Consider the following 21191-nt stretch of genomic DNA (forward strand, 5'->3'; position numbering starts at 1 on the left):
TGGTCTGATTACCCATGTGGTTACCCTGGTTACCACTAGTACGTTCTTGTGTGCTGTTGTACCATACACTTACACTGGCTTTGGTATGCTAATACAGTGTGGTTTTTTTTTAAAGGGGAAGTTAAGGCAAAAATTAAAATTTCACCAGTTGTAGTCTTCGGGGTGCTGAGTCGAATGGTCTTGGTCCGAGGAAGCTGAGACGCTCCCTTCCTACTTGAATCCCAATCGAACTCGCGCACTTCCACCGAAACTGGGTGACTGCGCCCTACGAGATGGGGATTTGTATGCAAAATGTCACTAAAAGCGCCATTTCGTTCTTATAAAAGCACGGATGACCGCGATTGGCCCATATGTTGTAGTCTTTTGGACGCTGAGTCGACTGGTTTTGGTCCGAAAAGGCTGCGATGCAGCGTTCCTCCTTTATTCCCAATCGAACATGGTTGAACAAGTGGTCACGTGCTCCTGGGTGCCCAAATCACCTGGTCACCACGCCAGCAGGTGACAACTTTCACACCAAGGTTCAACTCGAGTTCAACTCGAGTGACAGGACTGCACCCAAAAAAGGTCAAACAGGCTAGTAAGTTGTACCCTGCAGGCACGGTGACCAGGTGACTGGTGTACGCAGGAGCACGTGACCGCTTGTTCAACCATGTTCGATTGGGAATAAAGGCGGAACGCTGCATCGCAGCCTTTTCGGACCAAAACCAGTCGACTCAGCGTCCAAAAGACTACAACATATGGGCCAATCGCGGTCATCCGTGCTTTTATAAGAACGAAATGGCGCTTTTAGTGACATTTTGCATACAAATCCCCATCTCGTAGGGCGCAGTCACCCAGTTTCGGTGGAAGTGCGCGAGTTCGATTGGGATTCAAGTAGGAAGGGAGCGTCTCAGCTTCCTCGGACCAAGACCATTCGACTCAGCACCCCGAAGACTACAACTGGTGAAATTTTAATTTTTGCCTTAACTTCCCCTTTAATCGTCACCGCTGTGCAACTTGCGCCGTGAACTAATGACTGTAAATCGTGGCATCTGTTCGTTGTCAATCCTCCCTCCCCAACTTTTCGGTTTGGACGCGAGCTGCAGTGCTGCTCAATGAAATCCGATTGTGCGCATACGAATTTTGCACCAGTTCAGAGCTCAGTCTTTACAGGTCTGGGCCTGGGTATGACATTGACTGAGACTCACATGATCGGATTTTACTGAGCAGCATTGTTTGTTTGTTTTTTAATTACATGTTAATCTGATAAATGCCCTCCTGGGTGAAAATTTGCGAACAATTGTTAGGCCACACCGTTTTTTATCTATGTTTCGCGTCCCCCCCCCCGCGCATGTATTTCACAGCCGGCGCTAGCCGGAGTTTAAAAAAATGGAACAATTTTGTTGTACTCTTGATAGTATCAAGAGTGCATAGCCCGTTATGTACTCTTGATAATATCAAGAGCATAACCTCCATGTTATGTACTCTATGCCTGTATGGTGGCCCACACTTGCGGCAATGGTTCGTCTCCTACACGAATCATGGTCTCCTGGGGCTGGGCAAAGAGTAGAGTAACTCTGAGTTGGTTGATCGCTTGTGGTCGCCATCCAAACAATTAAAATTAACATGCACAACATTTGTGTTGTTTGGGTTAGAATCTGGTCACTCTGGATCCATAACTTTGTGGGTGTTTGGATTGTGAAAGGTATAGTTTTGAGTTTTCAGAGAGTTGCCTCCTGCAGGCGGGCTGCACTGCCTGCTGGTTCAGTGGTTGCATGATTGTGGTGCTTTTGTGGATGTTAGGAATTAGATGGAGTATGTTTACGACTCTCCGGCCAGGCACTGCAGACCAGCGAGTACATGTACGCAAGAGTACATAACTCTTTTGGGTTTGCGAGTAAAGCCTGGTAAGAAATCACAATCCGAGAAGGAAGAAAAAGTGACAAGTCCCAACCCTGCCAGTTATTTGGACTTTTTAAATACTGGGGTCGCCATGGCAAATAATAAAAATAAAACTGCGCACGTAGATCTACATGACTGTACGGTCGGGCAGTTTCAAAAAGATTAGCAATCCTGGCGATCGCCCGGGGAGTTGCCGTCTTACCGTATGAGCGCTCGAGCGCTGCCTGGAAAAACTCACTGTGAACTCGAAGAAATATTCCGCGCGAAAGCATGAAAAATGACAACTCACTGACCATCTGACGTCGGTACTCGTACATGTTCGTCTGGTTTATAGGCGATTCACACGACAGGCAAATCCACGTTTACAGGAAAGTCACCATGGAGATATTCCTGCGGGTGACCAAAATTTGCCCGCGGGAATCAAAAGTGTCCATGGCCTTTTTGCCCGCGGATGCACTCATCTGCGGGCACTTTTACAGTTATGAGGCTGTAAGGTCGTACTATGGTACGGTAGTCTTGAACCCTGGTTGTTTGGCCTTTGTTTTTGGGTACTCATTCCAAATCACCACAGTAACGCCGTATACTCGTACTCACCGGATACTCGCGGGAGCTCTGGCCGCCACCCGCGGCCGTGTGAACTGCAGCCTCACGTTTCACTTCCTGCGGGCACTTGACAAACGTGGATTTGCCTGTCGTGTGAATCGCCTATTACAACAAACGAGTTCTTCCTCGCATCGATATGGAGTCAGAGAGGACATGTCGAAAGTGTGGTAAATTTTGACGAGTGGGATGCGTCCGTTTTGTGACCAAATAGATTCTTTGAGCTGCCGCGGATGCAATTATTGTACTCTCACGATGTGACGAAAACGGCATCGACACAGACTCATTCCCAAGGCCTTGAAGTGGCAAAGCTATCCGTGTGACTTCGACGACATTTTATAGAAAGTAGACGCCTGTGAAACTGATAGAAGACGGCGTTGACTCCTAAATTCAAATAAATTGGCGATCTTCAAATACTAAAATAATTCTCAAACAGAAATCGATCGATCGACATGCCGGTGTATTCAACAACACGTAGCAGCGCAATGACTTCTGTGTTCACTCACACGGTTTCAGTGTTGTGTGTGTTCACAACTTCACATGGCGTGAGCCAGTCAAGTGTCAGTCAGTTCGGCAGGAAACGCGAGCTCCAACAACAAGTCGTTTGGCGCAGCCACCTTCTTTGTCTTGTACCAGCGTGATCACCAAAACAATGAAAAAATGAAGAAAAAATGTTTGACTTGAAGATTTGTTGGGATTTGAACTCACAACTTCATGAAAAAGGAAGGGATAAATCGTGGGTTTTGATAACAAATCGATACTGGCTTCCAGGGCAAATTATATACCATGGGAAAAGGCCAGAAACCTGGCCGAAATGCTAACTCCTTAACGGTTGGTCCAATTGTTAACATGTTCCGAAACCTTCACAGAACAATTTGCCGTGCCCTAACAAGCCGTTTTATGTACTTTGTTGTCCAATTTCCCCTTATCTTCATACTTTTTAAGACCCAAACTTGATTGCTAATCTTTTTGAAACAGACTGTAGCTCTCCGCCTTCTCCGTGAAAATAATACACATAACCGGTGGTAGGTATGTACGAGGTGATTTGGCTTTTTTTTAACATGGTTGTAAAATGACGTTTTTTTAGTCACTTCTAGAAAAGCTGCGTCCAAATGAATTGTTGCAAGTGGAAGTGCTATCCTTGATGCATGCCCGCTGTGTCCAAAAATGGGAATGATCCCACTTTGGAAAGTGTCTTGAATCATGTCCTACTTTCATAGTATTCTCAGGATTCAAATAATTGGTGTGTCATTTTTTAACAAATTCGTAAAAATTAATGGCATCACAAACTGGGATATTCGGTCATCAATGTTCTGAAGTTGATAGATATCACTTCAAGGATTGCTAGTGGATGAAAATTAATCTGTCAACGGGGAGAGGAGTGAACTGCATTGTATGCTGCGAAAGCCGTGTTTTTTTGTATTTGTAACTAGTGGCTGTGTTATACGGTGGAATTGGATAGGTGCGGCATAGCATCGCAGCCATGTTTTCGCTCTCACAGAGTATATTCTGTGACCTCATTCTCTTCACTTTCTTTGCCCGCTGCTACCACTAGATATGGCATGTTCTCTATTTCTTTCCTTGGCGCTGATAGGTGGAATTCTCTACCTGTCTCGTGTCGGCAGGTTGAGCATCTATCCGTTTTTGTTTCGCTCTGTAAAGAGCACTTAGGGTTCCCTGTAACAAGACGGCAACGTCTGTAGGGCCTTCCCTATCAAAATAATAAATTCTACTACTACTACTACTACCTACTGTTCTTCATTACTGTCTTTAGTGATGGCAAGACGGCCTGACGTCGTCCAAAGGGCAAAGGCCCTGCAGAAGCAATTCACTGCCCTCCTCGTCCATTCAGGGCCTATTTTACACATTTTTATACAAAAATGGCCAAAGCACCCACCACTAGTTATACCGACGTGGCAGGGAGAATTAAATTATATGCACCAAATTGTCTGGTCAATGTTGATCTACCATAAACTGGCTATCGATCTCATTTGCCACCACCCATGTTTCGATATACAGCCATCCGGAGCAGAGAAACATAACAGCCAGAAGAAAGGCAAATTTTACACATTATTTTGTTAAAAAATGCCAAATGTTTAAAGGGGAAGTATACCCTAAAATCAAATTTTCACCAGTTGTAGTCTTCGGGGTGCTGAGTCGAATGGTCTTGGTCCGAGGAAGCTGAGACGCTCCCTTCCTCCTTTATTCCCAATCGAACTCGCGCACTTCCACCGAAACTGGGTGACTGCGCCCTACTAGATGGGGATTTGTATGCAAAATGTCACTAAAAGCGCCATTTCGTTCTTATAAAAGCACGGATGAGCGCCATTGGCCCATATGTTGTAGTCTTTTGGACGCTGAGTCGACTGGTTTTGGTCCGAAAAGGCTGCGATGCAGCGTTCCTCCTTTATTCCCAATCGAACATGGTTGAACAAGCGGTCACGTGCTCCTGCGTACACCAGTCACCTGGTCACCGTGCCTGCAGGGTACAACTACTTACTACTAGCCTGTTTGACCTTTTTTGGGTGCAGTCCTGTCACTCGAGTTGAACTCGAGTTGAACCTTGGTGTGAAAGTTGTCGCCTGCTGGCGCGGTGACCTGGTGATTTGGGCAACCAGGAGCACGTGACCGCTTCTTCAACCATGTTCGATTGGGAATAAAGGAGGAACGCTGCGTCGCAGCCTTTTCGGACCAAAACCAGTCGACTCAGCGTCCAAAAGACTACAACACATGGGCCAATCGCGGTCATCCGTGCTTTTATAAGAACGAAATGGCGCTTTTAGTGACATTTTGCATACAAATCCCCATCTAGTAGGGCGCAGTCACCCAGTTTCGGTGGAAGTGCGCGAGTTCGATTGGGATTCAAGTAGGAAGGGAGCGTCGCAGCTTCCTCGGACCAAGACCATTCGACTCAGCACCCCGAAGACTACAACTGGTGAAAATTTGATTTTAGGGTATACTTCCCCTTTAAAAAAAGCCAAAATAATCACCTCGTACTTGTACTCTCAAGACAAGAGTCAAGTGCACAATGCACATCATAGCATGATCGATCACATGATCAGTCGCTAAATCAGATCAAATAAATCAGGGTTTCCTCATCATCATTACAACGTGACGTCAGGAACAAAAATGGCGAGCAAAATGAGGCCTTCGCAGATCATTTTCATGTTGCTTTCGCTGAGCGTTTGTGCTTGCTGATTGTTTTGCTGAGGTGAAGGAGCCGACGTAAAGGATTTTCCTTCGTGCGGGACAGACTGGTGTTGCTCTTTTAGAGCTGAGTAGGCCGTCATCATGTCTCGATTCTTTGCTGGAGACAGCGACTCAGATACTGAGACTGATGTCTCGGAGCCAGAGACGCAGCCCACCGCGGCCTCTGCTGCGAGGTATGTTTGAAAGAGCTCAGTGGAGAATTTTTTCGTAGAAAAATTGGTTTGGGAGCGTGACCGTCTTCTCGTGTGGCCATGCGTGCAGGTACGTTCTCTCTGATGATGAAGATGAAGTCAAACGAGTGGTTCGTAGTGAGAAGGACAAGAGGTGAGGAGTGCTCATCACGTACCCATTTTTGTTTTCGTTTTCTGTTCACATTACTTATGTTACGAATCTCACGATAATTCTGAATTCTAGTTGGAGAGGAAGCGTTCAAATGCTATTCTACACTTACAACGTTGTGCGTTTCAACTAAAAGTACCGTAATACTAGTAACGCATTCATAAGTTTAGGGAATAGAACACATGGTGTAATTTATGATGTTGACACTCAATAATTGAATTCACGCTATTAGATGTGTGGCAATTAACACGTACAGTGCGGATACGTTCAGGTGATGCGTTCAGGAGTGCATGAATCTTTGTACTGGGGATTTCACATGATGTGACTACGATGAAAGATCACCTCTGACATTATAAGCACATAATGGCTTGAAACCAAACACAATTCGTCATTGTTGACACTCAGGTATACTGCCAAATACACTTGGGATTTACCATTGAAGTACAACAAAAATAAGGGTGATCACTTGTGCGTGGAAAATTCCTACTTTTTGAGTGGCAAAAGTTCCAAACATGTATGTAAGCACACTGGACTTTTTCGGCAGTACATGTGCTCGAGTCGCTGAGTATGGTACCAAGAGACTTGTTGCAACTGGATTACAGCATTAATTTCAGTACCCTGGCAAGGTGCAAAGTATCTGTCCACAGCATGACTACTATTATGGAGATTTATATCCTGTAAAGTGGCATAGAAAAACTACATAAGCCAATGGAGCTATTGCATATCTGTCTCATGATCATACGGGACAGCCATGTTGGTCCAACTCTAGTCAATCCCTGCATTAACCCTTTCCGTGCTGACCCCTTTTACTCCAGCAAACTGCCTTTCCAGCGCACTGACTCTCCTGGTGTCGTTTTCGCGCCCAGGTCTGAACGAATTTGTCTCTCAATTCAGTTCACCTTGATGGATTTTCGTCATCCTGGGCTTGTTGGAAAAATCAGGACCAAGCAAATCCATCCTGGTAGCTCCCCTCTCAATATGCACGGCGGTGCAACTTCTATGTCCTCTCGAAACTACTTCACGATGCCTCGGAAAGGCACAGCAACTCGATCTCACATTCTTTTTCGATTTCTTGTTCCAGTTCAGCCGATTTTCACGATTCAAACTGCGGTGCAAAGCTGAGATCCACGTGTTTCCGCTGTGGTCCATTACGCATGCGCTGCGCCAAAGGGAAATCCCCTGGCATGCAACAGAAAACTGCGAATGCATGAACAAAAAAATTCACGATCGCTCAGTGCCGTGAATTCCGTGTTCACACCGTCGCCGCTCCGTCAATCTTTCTCCTATCGCGAAGAACTTTATATTGCTAGAAAGCTGAGCTCAATACCTTTCTAACGGTGTATCAATTATCGCGATAGACTTATTTTTGACGGAGTTACAAAAGAGCTCAACTAGATGCTCTGGCAAAGCTGCATCCCACTGGAGTTGTAAAAACAAAAAAACGACAGAAAAAAGGCAAACAGAATCCCAATAAGGTAAGGTCAAAAGAATAACTGTCAAAGTACACAAACCAATGACGCACAGTGATTGTCACCTTGCCGATTGCTACAACTCCATAACACGGTCATGTTTTTATACAACACTGTATGACAGATATCTAGCATCATTTCCTCCTGGGTGTCTCCACTAGCGGTAACTTCTCGCTGTTTTTTTCTTCTTTTGTGTGGTGTCCTTACAGGTTTGATGAAATCACTGAATGCGTGAAGGTATTGCGTAATTCAAAGAAAATCAAGGATGTCTCCAAAGTGCAAACAGGTTTGTCGACTTTTGTTGTGAATGTATTGACTAATGTATCTCTTTGTATATATTTGAACTTGCCTTTGTACGAAAAGCTCTATATATCATTCCTTTTTCATGTGACTTTATATGCATTTGCACAGCTCATTCTGCCATCTCTTTGTATTCTATGTTGCTGTAGATTTTGAAACACTTGTGCGTTTGTTCGGTAAGGCAAAGGCGGTGGTGGAGAAAAATGGCATTCCCCGAATTTACATCCGTACTCTTGCTGATTTGGAAGACTTTGTGAAAGAGGTCAGTCGCAATCTCTCTCTCTCTCTCTCTCTCTCTCTCTCTCTCTCTCTCTCTCTCTCTCTCTCTCTCTCTCTCTCTCTCTCTCTCTCTCTCTCTCTCTCTCTCTCTCTCTCTCTCTCTCTCTCTCTCTCTCTCTCTCTCTCTCTCTCTCTCTCTCTCTCTCTGTCCGTGTCCTTTTTTGTTTTCTGCTCTGTGTATGATGGAACGTATGTTGATGATGTGTACGTATTAGGGGTCGTCCCAAAAGTTTTCTGTCGTCCCTGAAACGAACATCGTTCATTTCGTACTTGGACCCCCTCCCCTCCCTCTGAAACGAACACAGCTTGCTATGCTGGACGAAGAAAATCGCATGCATGTACATGTCATATGTACAGTGTCGGTCGACTTGCGATTTTGGCTCGCACCCCTCCCCCCCCCCCAAATGAATCATGTTCGTTTCAGGGACGACAAAAAACTTTTGCGACGACCCCTTAATAGTTCAACTTTCTGCATGGAAGAGTGTTTTTTTTCTTCAGGTGTCCTCCTGAATGCCTTTTCATACTGTCCAATAGATGTACATCCGTGTGTATGCTATTCTGTACAAGAAAACGTGCACCACTGTAGGTGTGGATATGCATCTTGTCAAAGTCCTCACTCTGTTGGTTATATTTTACCTGATCTTATGCAGCTCTGGGAAGACAAGAAGAAGTTGAACAAGTTGAATGCCAAGGTAAGTAGTCCAGCAGGTGGTGACTATACGGTTGTCTAGAACAACAAAAACTGTAGTGATACGGATAATGCCGGAATGTATACGTCCATGTGGACATAGTAAGAGTTTGAATGGTGTAAAGATGCAAATGGGTGCAACTGTTGGGTTAAGGTATCCAGTAATGTTACTGAAAAAGTGGTGACATCTCCCATCTGCACGCGTAGATCAGGGTTGCTCGTGCGGATGTAGGTTGTTTCTAACACTTTCAATTGAAGTTAGTAGCTTGTACTTTCCTGGCATTTTTGTATCAGTGCACCTTTCGCTGTTCATCTCACATGCTGTTACAGTCAACTTCGCCAATAACGACATTCGGCGGGGCATCAGAAAAGTGTCCTTATTCGCGAAGTGTCCTTATAACCGAAGTCCCATTTGAATGTATGTGAACCCATATTTTGTATAGTATGACATGCATATCAAAATCAAGATCTTTTCTTGCTCTATGTCAATGTGTACTCTATTTTCATATTGCAGTTGAAAGGAACTAAAAATTCGATATGCAAGGGAAATCAATTGAAAAATATGCCTTTTTGGGCCATCTACAGGACCAGAGACATGTACATGTACGATGATGTAAATGTATTAGGATTACTGTACAATCATGTACAACTACATGTACATTGTATACATATAGCCCATTATAGGTGTGCTGGTAAATCCAACAATTTTGAAGCCAACATAAAAAAGGAAGAAAAAGCCCCCCCCCCCCCCCCCCCCGGCCCCCTTGGCTGCATTTTCTTGCATGTGCATGTGTGCCTATAATAATATACATCACCATAGGTTCCGGTACTTCTGCACGATAGGTACATTGTACTTGACTGACAGGTACTTGAAATAGCTGTCAAAAGCCCAGAAAGTCGTTATTCAAGCAGTGAATATGACCTCGGGGCACTAAAAGCATGTCGCTATACGCGAATTGTCGTTATTCAGATAGTCGTTATATCCGAAGTTAAATGTATACAGTTAGATGGGACTTTGCTCTGGGCATGGAAATTCGGTCGTTATTCGCGAATTGTCGTTATATCCGCAGTCGTTATTAGCGAAGTTGACTGTACATCTATTTTGTTCACCTTTGGTGTTAGAATCTTGCTTTCTCCTACGATATTACTGTGTGTTTGGTCGAGAAATTCTTTTAGTGACGACCTTTCTGCTGATGGAGGTCACTTGAAAACGTTTGTTATAGAATTAAGGCCGGAGCCCGAAACAATTGTGATGTAGTGTGTCATGAATGCACAGATTGCATTTGTTCTTTAATTCTGATAATTTAAATTTGATTTTTACATTCTCCTTCAGGCACTTAGCACATTGCGTCAGCGTGTCCGCAAGTACAATAAGGACTTTGAGGATGACATCACAGCTTATCGGGAGAACCCAGATGAGGGTGATGATGACGTCAAGCAGACGGTTGATCAGCGTAAGTGCTGTTTGTGGTATTCTCGTGAACTTCATGAAACTGTCATGTGACTCAGATAAGATAGTGAGAATTCCTGGCCGTGCCATAGGTGATGAGAGTGTGCTGTTGTGGCCATTGGCGCTTGCGTGTGTGTGTGTTCCTGTAGCTTCTGATAGCGACGACGATTCCGACAGCGAAGATGAGGTCAAGCAGCCGGTAAAGCCACCTAAGCAACCAAAGGTGAAGAAGGTGCGCGAGACTACTGGCAGCGGGAGTGACTCCGACTCCATGTGGGACATGTCCAGTGATGAGGATGACTCTTCTTCCGATGATGAGAAGGCCAAGGGTATCATTTCTTACACTGTTGAGTACTTCTTGAAGAAGAGGTGAGCACAGTTCCCTGTTAATAGAGTGGTTGGCTTGCAGCACGGCTGAGGATTGGCAGTACCATAGTCAGAAATTGAAACTTCAGCGTCCGAGCAGTTTCAGTTTATGGGGCTGAGTCGCATGGTCTTGTTATCTGATGTTCCCAATTGAACTCGCACTCACAGTGTACCGCATTCTTTTGATGCAGTAAAAATAGCCAGTGATCCAACATGCAGTGTGAGTGCAAAAATCCTGATTTTGGAACCCGTTCGTTTGGTTTATGATGTGCCGCAGTGCTCGCAGACTTAGATCGCTGAACTTTATATCCTGAAGACTGCATGATGTGAAACGTATAGGTCGGAGGAGGCGGTGCCATTGAGGTGTGTGTGTGTAACTCTTCATCTGTCCCCTAGACCCACTGAAGGTGCATCAGGCGGGAAGGTCCGCAAGCAGAGGACGAATGTGCCGAGAAAGCAGAAGGCTGATGATGATGATGCCGACTGGGAGACCCAGAGGCAGAAGAAGGTATGTGTGCACGTGGATCAGCTGAGCGAAGGTCTGGATGTGTATTTGTGTGTGTGTGTGTGTCGGTGTCGGTGAATCGCAATGAGTGTGACTTGTTCATGACCTGATGTCTTTGTCACTGGTCGCTGCACTTTACTGACTAGCATGTGCCTTCCTTTGTGTGAGCAGAAGTCCATGTTCAAGGACAAGGAAGAGATTACACCTGCTGCTGTCATCAACAAGTTCAATGAAATCATGTCAAGCCGTGGAAAGAAGGTAGGTTGGACTAGGCATTACTTGCCGTTGATAAAGCATACGTGAACGGGATCCAGATGCTCATCTGCACTCAGAAATCGCAGATTTGATGAGTAGAAGCAATTTTTTTTTTATGGAACCTGCATTTGTCAAACCAGTTTTGGTAAAATGAGTAATTTTCAAGAGATCTGTAGTGAATTTTTCCCATTTCCTCAAACTGGTGAATACTTCAATTGAGCCAAACCAGATTTTTCCCTAGCAAATTTTAGCAACCAGAGTTCGAATCAAATGGTACAAGTTAATGCCGAGCTGAGGAATTCAAAGTCTTTACTGCCGAGAGTGTACTTTGGCGAAGCTCTCCATTTGCTAAATTCCTTATTATATTCATCAGTTTAAAGGAATGAAAATTTACTTTAAGCTTGCGGTCTCAAAGCTGGTAAGGCTTTCTCCTAACTCAACGTATTTTCTCTTTCCCCCAATGCTTTTGTTCCATCACAGGGTGTAGACAAAAACGAGCAGACAGACCTTCTCAGGACGCTCTTCCAGCACACCGAGGGTGCCGACCTAAGTAAGAGAGAGAGCGTTACTGGTACTATGCTGTGTCTTTCACATAGTCCTTTGCCAGAATTTAGTAGACTGCATTGCCGGAGCGCGGCAGCCTTCTATGTATGAAGTGAAAAAGCCAAACATTTGACTGACATTTTTGTCTCTCTCGAGCAGATGAATTTGAATTACTCCCTCATATATTGCCGTAGAACACTTGTGGTTGTTTTAGGTGACAGCTGAGACTGTATGCATGTGTGTACGTGTGTGTGTTTTACAGGCGGTGCTCTTTTGATCAAGATTGGTCTTGGTATTGTCACATCCATGTTGGATTACAACACTAAGCTGTCCAACTCCATGAAGATAGAACTTTGGCTGGACTGCATGCAGTACATCAACAGTCTGCTGGACCGCATGGCCACTTGCACCGTGGTTGTCAGTGAATTGATCGCTGAGGATGAGGAGAGCTTCGTAAGTCGCCAGCACCCTGTCTGTGGTACCTTCTCCTTGCCGCCAAGAATGCCTTTCTCCCAAGGGTGTGCAACGCTGCATATGTTTCCGTCATACTCCTTTTCAGAACTACGTCACTTTCGGCTGTAACCATCACTTTGTAACGTTATGCACGCAAGATGTACTTTCCATGACCCCACGGATTAATATATAGTGTGGTCTGAATATGAATTGAGGTGGCTGGGGCGGTACAACTTTTTTGGGAAATTTTTGACTGCATTTTGGAGTTTATCGGCAAGGCAGAGATGAAATTTGAAAATGTTTTCTGGTGAATCTCTGGAGAATAGCTTTCTCTAGCTTTCTATAGTTTTATTTTTACTTTTGGACAAAATTTGAAAACGTTTTATGAAAGGTTCGTGTTATTTTTTCACGGACCTTTCATAAAACTTTTTCAAATTTTGTCCAAAAGTAAAAATAAAACTATAGGAAGCTAGAGAAGGCTCTTCTGCAGAGATTCACCAGAAAACATTTTCAAATTTCATCTCCACCTTGCCGATAAACTCAAAAATGCAGTCAAAATGTAATCAAAATGACCCCTAAAAAGTTGTACCGCCCCAGCCACCTTAATCCGGTATATGGTACCTAGTACCTGAACTTGTGAGCCATTAACAGTTCTGTTTGAGGCCCGTGCCTTTCGTGTTTGTAAATGTATTGATCAATCCTTTCCTTTCTTATTCCCTTTTCAGGAGGGTGATGAATTGAAGGTGCGTGGCAGTTTCCTGACTATTACAGAGAGACTCGATGAGGAATTCGTCAAGGTGTTGCAAAACACTGATGCCCATTCAACTGACTATGTTGAGAGGTATGTGCCTTTTTTTCTTGTCCGTGGTTGTGTGTGTGTGTGGGGGGGGGGGGGGGGGGGGAAGGGGGGGTGAGGCTCGAAGGGCTGCCAGTACTTGCTTACTGAGTTTGGACTAAATTTGGCAACGCAAATCATCACAGTCATGTCTAGGTTAGTGACTAAATGTGACTGGTCTTCTTAGTTGTATTTTCCTGGTTTCATCTCCGTATCTGTAGACTCACTCTGTGTGTGCGTGTTTTCCTGTTTTCTTGTGCTTCCCTAGACTCGGTGCCGAGCGTTCCCTCTGCACCCTGATCGAGCGTGTCCACCAGCACTTGCTGGACACTGATGCTACGTCGGCCGAGCTGTGTAGCATCTGCATGCGCCAAATCGATCATCTCTACTATAAGGTAGGTACTGTACTAACTTAGGGTGGAGAGACTTGTTTGTCGTACCGGGCTACTGTAAACGTAGAACAGGAGGGGGTCTAGCCATCTTTTTTTACTCCTGGTTCTCTACTGTCCCCTAAGCAGATCACATGACTGTTTCTGTTTCTAGTAGTGACCCGGACCGGACTTGAAAAATGTGTTTGCTTGTTTTTGTGCGTGTGCGTGCTTGTCTGTATGTGTTTGGTGTACAGTTTGACCCTACCGCCAGCGCCACACGCGCCGACAAGTCTGTCAAGACCAAACTGGAAGACATGTGCAGCTTCATTTACTCGAACGAAGTGCCCGACCGTACGCGCACCAGGACCGTCCTGTCACATGTCTACTACTATGCGCTGCATGACCGCTTCTTCGAGGCACGTGACTACCTGCTCATGTCTCATCTGCAGGAGAACATCAGCCATAGCGATGTCCCAACACAGGTGAGGCAACATTTTCATCTTGACGTGACTCTTTTTTTTCCTTCAGTAGCAGTAAATGCATTGTCACTGCTTTTTTACTACCCTTGTCCTGTGTACTTGGTGTGATGTCTGGTCATGGTGCATTCTTTTGTTCTAATTCCCACCATTTGCCCAGATTCTGTACAACCGTACTCTCGCCCAGCTTGGTCTATGTGCTTTCCGCCATGGCATGATCCGTGATGCCCATACCGCTCTGAATGATCTGCAAAGCAGTGGTCGAGCAAAGGAACTGCTTGCACAGGTAAGATGCGTCTTTCTTGACGCTGCTGTTTTTCAAGTGTTTCTTAGTTGTGTTTCTTTGATCTATTCCCTTGTGCAGTACGTGTGAGTGTGTGTTTGTGGTATCAACAACGTACTGGTACATACGTGGTATATGTAAGCCTTGCTTGATAGTTTACCAGGTATGATAATAACAGCACAACCCCATACGGTTCATATGGTCTCAAGACCCGGGCTCTCCCAACCGGTCTCTGGCTGCAGTCAGGAACATTGTTTTCTATACAGTGTGTCCTCTGCCTTGCTGTGTTCTCATCATCATACCTGGTGCATTCATGTACAGTGCTGGCAACAGAAATCCGACCCCTTAACAGTTAGCTGTGCGTCCAAATTCTAGCGGTCTCTGTTTCGTAGTTTTGCCATCCCGTGTTGGGTCTTTGCGTTGTGAGCGCACCGCTCCGGGGTCGGATTTCAGTTGCCAGTACTGTAGTAGTAGGCGTTTTCTGGTCCGAGTCTGCTGTTTGGTGTATTCCATTCCACCCCGGTCGTGTTGTTACTCTGCTACTGCTGCATTCTCTGATCTCTATGTTTTATCATCTTTCCAGGGACTTCTGACACAACGACACAATGAGCGCTCACCGGAACAGGAGAAGATTGAGAAGATGCGTCTTGTAAGTGCTGAGTATGGCATACCATTTCGTTGGTTTGTTTGATCAACCCCATGAGAAACATTTATCATGCACACACCCTACACCACGGCTGTTAGCTGCACTTGGATCGCGGCAACTTAGTTTTCTGCACGTGAACCATGAAAAATCAATGCATGCTCATGCATGTTCATGCATAACCAGTCAGCTGGCCTGCTCGCCCACGCATTTGACAGGTAACAATTCCATCAAATTTGAGATATCGCTTCGTTCTAAGTCTCAAAACAGTTCTAAAGTCACCAAACCACGCTGGTATTCGATGGCTATTCAATGTTAACATCTTCAGGAAGACTTCAGACGTTTCCCGAGAGTTTGGGCATCGTTGTCGTTATTTTTCACGGTGTTCTTCTTCCTCCTGTCTGGAGCTGCAATTGCATCCTGGAATTATTTGAAAGGTATTTCGTGCGGGCTGTGGGGGGTTCCAACAGGCATAAACTGACATCGCTATAGGATAACTGGTAACTTTCACCCTTCAAGGAGGTAGAGCAATGAGAATTTTTTTGTGGCGGTCGTCCAATTTTTGTGGCGGTCGTGGCTGTATTTGTGCACTTCCAAGGCTTTCATTCTGCCTGATACTACTCTCTACTGTATGGGAATCGTTGTTTAGGCACATGTAGCTGTCTTATTTGGTAGATTTGCTGTTTTCAATCACTTGGGACACTTTGTCTGGCCTATTTGTCTTTCGTTCGTGCCATCTATCAGTTTTGTGGGGTGCCTTGACCTGTATTTGTGAAGTTCTCGAGTAAAGACCCTAATTCTTGACTGGAGTCACGTCTTGAATTGAATTTGCTGTTTGAGCCCTCGTTCACGCAGTTGTACTTATCGTAATAGTCAATATCTGCTTTCTGGACGGACTAGCGGCTAGAATAGGGATGACCAAATGGTCCAAGTGTGTACTAGTACACGATTATTGTTTCCATCATCGTGAAATGAGCGTTGTGGAATTGCAGTCGTCTGCCTTTGGCACTGAGGACATGAGGAGAGTTGATTGTTACTTCTGCTCAGCAATGAAGCGATCATCAGCTCTCTTTGTTCTAATTATTGAGAGGACATACCGGCATCGCAATCAAGTAAAGATTAGGCAAACCTCGCCAACCTCCAAAGAGAGTCGAAGATATTTTCTCCAAATGCAAAGACGATCTTTGTGAGTTTGTGACTTGCATTTGCGTGCATACATGAGCAAGTCACGGACCACGGCACGTGCGCGGTTACCATGCCATCTCGAACCGACGCCATCTTTCTAAGTTGCCGCTTCTTGACAGCCGTGTACACATGGAAGCCCCTTAATATGTTTGCCCTTTTCCAAATAGCGAAAATGTAGGTGCCTTTTCATGCAGTGTAGCAGCAAAATATAGGTTTTTTTTACCAAGTCCACTATGCTCCCGAATGAATGCGGAAAGTGGTGGCGGGGTGCTCACGTGAATATGGATTGGCTCTACTAGGACTGGAGATGATTTCAATGTGATCTTAGTTGAATGCACTGTCACTTCTTGTCTCGTAGGTGTTTCGCACTCTGTGCATTGTAACTCCTGCATAATCCTCTCATTTCTCTTTCTGTTCCAGATCCCCTTCCACATGCACATCAACCTTGAGCTGCTGGAGTGTGTCTACCTTTCGTCCTCCATGCTTTTGGAAATTCCATACATGGCAGGTAAGAGAGTGCTCTATCATGGTATCCTTGTGTAAGATAGATGGATGCAAAATATTATCCTTGCTGCACGGCAATGAGTGTAAATTGCGTGACATACTATGTGGGTGTAAGTGTGTGTGGGTGTGCCTTGCTTTTACATCACATGCTTATCTGAGATCACATGAAGTAACGGCGCATCTGGTTCCACAACTTGTGCCTCTGGCATAATTATATAGAAGGTGTTCTAATATGTTGCGTGTGTTGTGAATTTGCTGTGTGTAGCAAATGAACACAATCTGAAGAAGCGTATTCAGAGCAAATCGTTCCATCATCAGCTCCGTCAGTCTGAACGCCAGCCACTCGTCGGTGAGTGTGTAGCTTCATAATGCTTTTTGCACCCGTTCTTTTCGATCACTGCCCACTTCAAGGTTCTATTTTGCTTGATACGTGCCCGGGTATACGGCTGTACCAGTTTTGTCGCTGGATGTATCTTGTCAGTTCCTATGTCACCAATTCTCCTCTTCAAATTTGGACTAGATGTGGCATCTATGCACCAGTGCCCTTCTTGTAGGGTTCTTTATTTTCTGTTTGGAATGATTGTTGGCTTTCCTTGCACACAGGTCCACCGGAGACCATGCGTGAGCATGTAGTGGCTGCATCTCACGCAATGAAGATCGGTGACTGGAGAGCCTGCAAAGACTTCATGCTAGCCATCAAGGTTCGGGACCTGTCTTTTCCTCTCTTCTTTTTCACTTTGCCATCAATGTGTTTTGGAATTCCAGTTGATATTGCGTTGGGCCTGATGCCTTTGTCACGAAAATTCATTTATTTGATCTGTTAATGCTGATTTCTCTGTATGAATTTTCGTACCACTAAATCCTAAGCGTAGAAAATTGAATTGGAGTGTTTCTGGATTTCCTAGTTGTACCTTACGACAAGATTTGTGGCATTGCTTATGTTCTAATCTGGCTGGTGATTTCAATCGTGACTGGTGAACTAATTTACTTGCATTTCGTTCTCTGTGTTCTGTCCTCTCTGCCCCATTGCAGTCTTGGGACCTTTTCAGGGATGTGACTGATGTCAAGGACATGCTTGTCAAGTAAGTTCCCCTGTTGCACGCATTATCCTGGTGCATTTGTTAGCATGCTACACCTGGTTGTCTCAATGACTGCTCGTATCTCTAATGGCTATTGCTGTGTTAAATGTAAGGTATTATGATAACGTTCCATTGCAGTGCCTCCCGCCTTGGGACCTTTTGCTCATGCTCATAGTGCTACTTATCTGTACTGCCTAGTTGAAGTGGAAGTGCGTCCTTTCTCTATACTGTACCCCTGTCTTTGAGAACGCTGTCCTCAGCTACCACACACCTTGAGCAGCCATAAACACCCGGTCTTTGAGAACGCTGTCCTCAGCTACCACACACCTTGTGCAGCCATAAACAATTCAACCAACTGTGATTAGGCAGTACACACTTGTTCTGGGGGCTGGTGTGTAAATTCGAAAGTATGGATATGTCTTTGAAGGTGAAGTTTGAGAGCTGAATTCAAGTTTAAATCTCACAAGGGTTGCTGTTGCAAGTAAGATGCAGGAGAGTTGATTTTTTCTGACAGCAAGTTTACATGACCAGGAGTTTGCAACTCGAGCCTCCTCCAGCCCATGGTTTTTCTTGACCTCAGTGTTTCGCGGGTGTTTGACTCACTGATGCCATCATGCGTAGCCAGAGTTCACCCATTACGGCTCAAGATAGGAGTTGCGCACTCTTGGTTATTTTCTTTTGTTAGCAGGTTATCTTATTGGCAGAAGAGAGTCCTCTGAGTCAATCATGCCGGAACTTGCTGTACAGGCAGAACATTTCGTCGGTCAATAATTTGTCCAACTCCAAAGAAAGGGAGTTCGTTCGGTTGTAAATTTCGTCCGAGGATCATACGAGTGTAAAAGCTGGAAAATTGACATTAGGCCGGCATTTGATTTAGTCCAAAAAGCTCCTTCGACGAAAAAGACTAAATGAAATTCCAGACGAATATTTCTGCTTACTAGTATACAGTATGAGAGTTCATTGTTGTAGGCAGTATATTCTTTTACACGACCACACTATAACCGATGCGCACTGTACATGTATTGCAATCTAACGTTGTCTGGATTCTTTCTTTGTGGTTTCTCATCAGGAAAATCAAGGAGGAGACACTGCGCACATACCTGTTCTCCTACAGCAATGTCTTCGACTCTCTCGGGTAAATGAACCAGCTGTCAACGATTTATGTTTCTATTCTTCGTCTCTATAGTCCATGTTTTGGGAATCCTTTCCGTGCCTTCAACTTCATGAGATGAGCCTTTTGTATTGTAACGTTAATGCTTCTACGATGTACTCACCCAACAAATTCATAGCTTGAGGAATCATTGTGATTCCATTGTGTTGCTATTTGCAGATCAGGCTATGGTTTCCCAGCAGTCTATTCAACTTGCATATACAGTGTATCGCAGATATTCAGATATGTCGTGTTGTTTGTGTTGCAGCCTGGTCACTCTGCGCGAGATGTTTGAGCTGTCGCAAAGCACCGTGCACAGTGTTGTCAGCAAGATGATTATGAATGAGGACCTGCACGCCGTCCTGGACGAGCCCAGCTCCGTCATTGTCACGCAGCGTGCCGAACCTACGCGCCAGCAGAGCCTCGCTCTCCAGCTGGCCGAGAAGATTGGAGTGCTGTTTGATAACAACGACAAGCTGTACAACGCCCGTACTGGTGATATGTACTGGGGACGTCAGCAAGGTATGCGTGGTGTGTGTGTGTGTGTGTGTGTGTGTGTGTGTGTGTGTGTGTGTGTGTGTGTGTTGGTAACCACCCAGGAGAATGAAAGAAAAGTTGCTATGTCTAACATAGCTGTTCGCTATCATCGCTTCCGCGATGGGCATGCCTGAGGTGTGTGTGTGTGGTGTGTGTTGTGACTAGGCTCTGGGGATACCAATCACGTGCCATGGCAATCGTGGGTCTAATGATCTTCTGTCTACACATAACATAGCGTGCACTGTTTTAGATAGCACAGTCCATCAGAGTCGCACAACATGGTGGATGAGAGGTTCACCACTTCTGATGAATACGGCAACTTGCAGTTGTTGCAGTGCAACCCTCTGGAGACAATCTCTGTATGCATGGTTAAACATCTGTGCAGCCTGAGAAACTGATGTATATGGGTACATGTATGTTGCCGAAATCAGAGAAATGTGGTCTCAGTCGGTTTTATTGTATGTCTGTTGTGTAGGTGGCAAGTGGCAGCGTAATGAAGGTGAATGGGGAGGTGAGTGGTTTGGCTGTGTTGCCGGTGGTGTGTTTGTTGTGTACGCAGATTTGCTCCTCAGTTTTTTGTCCAGTGCGTGTTGGGATGGGGGGGGGGCACATTGGTTACTGAAATGGCTAAACTGTAATCGTTTCGCCCCTAACGTTACTTTTCCATAACGGTAACTGCTTTGTGTGACCTTTGTGCTTGATGGATTGGTCTACCCTGTGTTGTTTGTCTTATCCAGGTCATCGTGGCAGACGAGGAGGTCACAACCGAGGAGGTCACCATGGTGGCGACCGCCACCATGGTGATCGCCACCACAATGATCGTCATCACGGAGATCGCCACCACAATGATCGCCATCATGGAGACCGTCATCACCACGGGGACCGCCATCACCATGGAGATCGCCACGGAGACCGACACGGAGACCGACACAATCGTCAGGGTGACAGGCAGAGTGACCGTCGCAACGATCGCCGAAATGACCGCAACTGATTTCTCATCCTCTGTGGATGTCCTCTTATGTTGGATCACACCATCAGATCTGTTTGCAGAGCAATTCTACTTTTTTTACGCTTACCATTTAAGATCATCTGGCGTCATCACTGGTGCTGTCTTTGCGAGCAATACTAGTAACTGAAAACTCTGTGTACCCACGTGCCAGTGTGTGCAACACTACGACATTTGTGTTTGTGCGGGTGGCATGTGCATGTGTCTGATTGTGTGCCTGTACGAGTATCTCTTTGTCTGTCAAATCCTATATATAGGATTTTCCCAATTTTTGGGAAAGGGTAGATCACACCTTTAATACAAAGTATAGTTCTTTCTTCAAAACCTGTTGGAGTCTGCATTCCATGTTTATCAGAGATGATGTCTACCAAGTTTCACCAGCACAAGGGCTTTACTTTTTCTGTAACAGGCCCTCTCGTGCAAAGGTGTCCAGAATTTTCAAAATCCTATAATTAGATAGGATTTAGCCTCTTCAAAAAATGGTTTTGTATTTCCCAGTTTCCCCTGCTAATAAAAACCCTAGCAATATCCAAGCCTAGATATGGCCCATATGGAGCTAACGAAACAATTCTATGCACCTGTGACTAGAAGAAGCACCTCCTAGCCCTAGGCTAGTACCCCAAGAGTAGGCACCTTGTCACCGCGCCGTCTACCTGCATGCTGCAACAGAGTACACAAAGCACCAGAGTCTACCTGCTCTTGGTCTTGATAGCATAAAATGCTGCTCTGGATCATGGATATACTACCGGTAATTATTATAATTATGGCCATAAAAAAATAACTA

The 21191-nt window shown here is 45.1% G+C and overlaps 1 protein-coding gene across 1 annotated transcript; it reads left to right on the forward strand.

Moving 5' to 3' along the window:
• Positions 1–5668: 5668 nt before the first annotated feature.
• Positions 5669–20575, forward strand: LOC135815177 (eukaryotic translation initiation factor 3 subunit C-like). The gene is made up of 24 exons (XM_065328435.1): positions 5669–5864; positions 5953–6015; positions 7709–7785; positions 7949–8061; positions 8729–8770; positions 10100–10220; positions 10366–10585; positions 10979–11090; positions 11259–11345; positions 11823–11892; positions 12148–12338; positions 13064–13179; positions 13442–13568; positions 13799–14026; positions 14181–14306; positions 14887–14952; positions 16552–16639; positions 16901–16984; positions 17239–17336; positions 17668–17717; positions 18784–18849; positions 19133–19386; positions 19877–19912; positions 20139–20575. The coding sequence occupies exons 1-24, from the start codon at positions 5773–5775 to the stop codon at positions 20390–20392; spliced, it is 2781 nt and encodes a 926-aa protein (XP_065184507.1). The 5' UTR covers positions 5669–5772; the 3' UTR covers positions 20393–20575.
• The last annotated feature ends 616 nt before the right edge of the window (positions 20576–21191 follow it).

Source organism: Sycon ciliatum, chromosome 4 (genome assembly GCF_964019385.1).
Source record: "Sycon ciliatum chromosome 4, ocSycCili1.1, whole genome shotgun sequence".
In the NCBI taxonomy this organism is placed as follows: domain Eukaryota; kingdom Metazoa; phylum Porifera; class Calcarea; order Leucosolenida; family Sycettidae; genus Sycon; species Sycon ciliatum.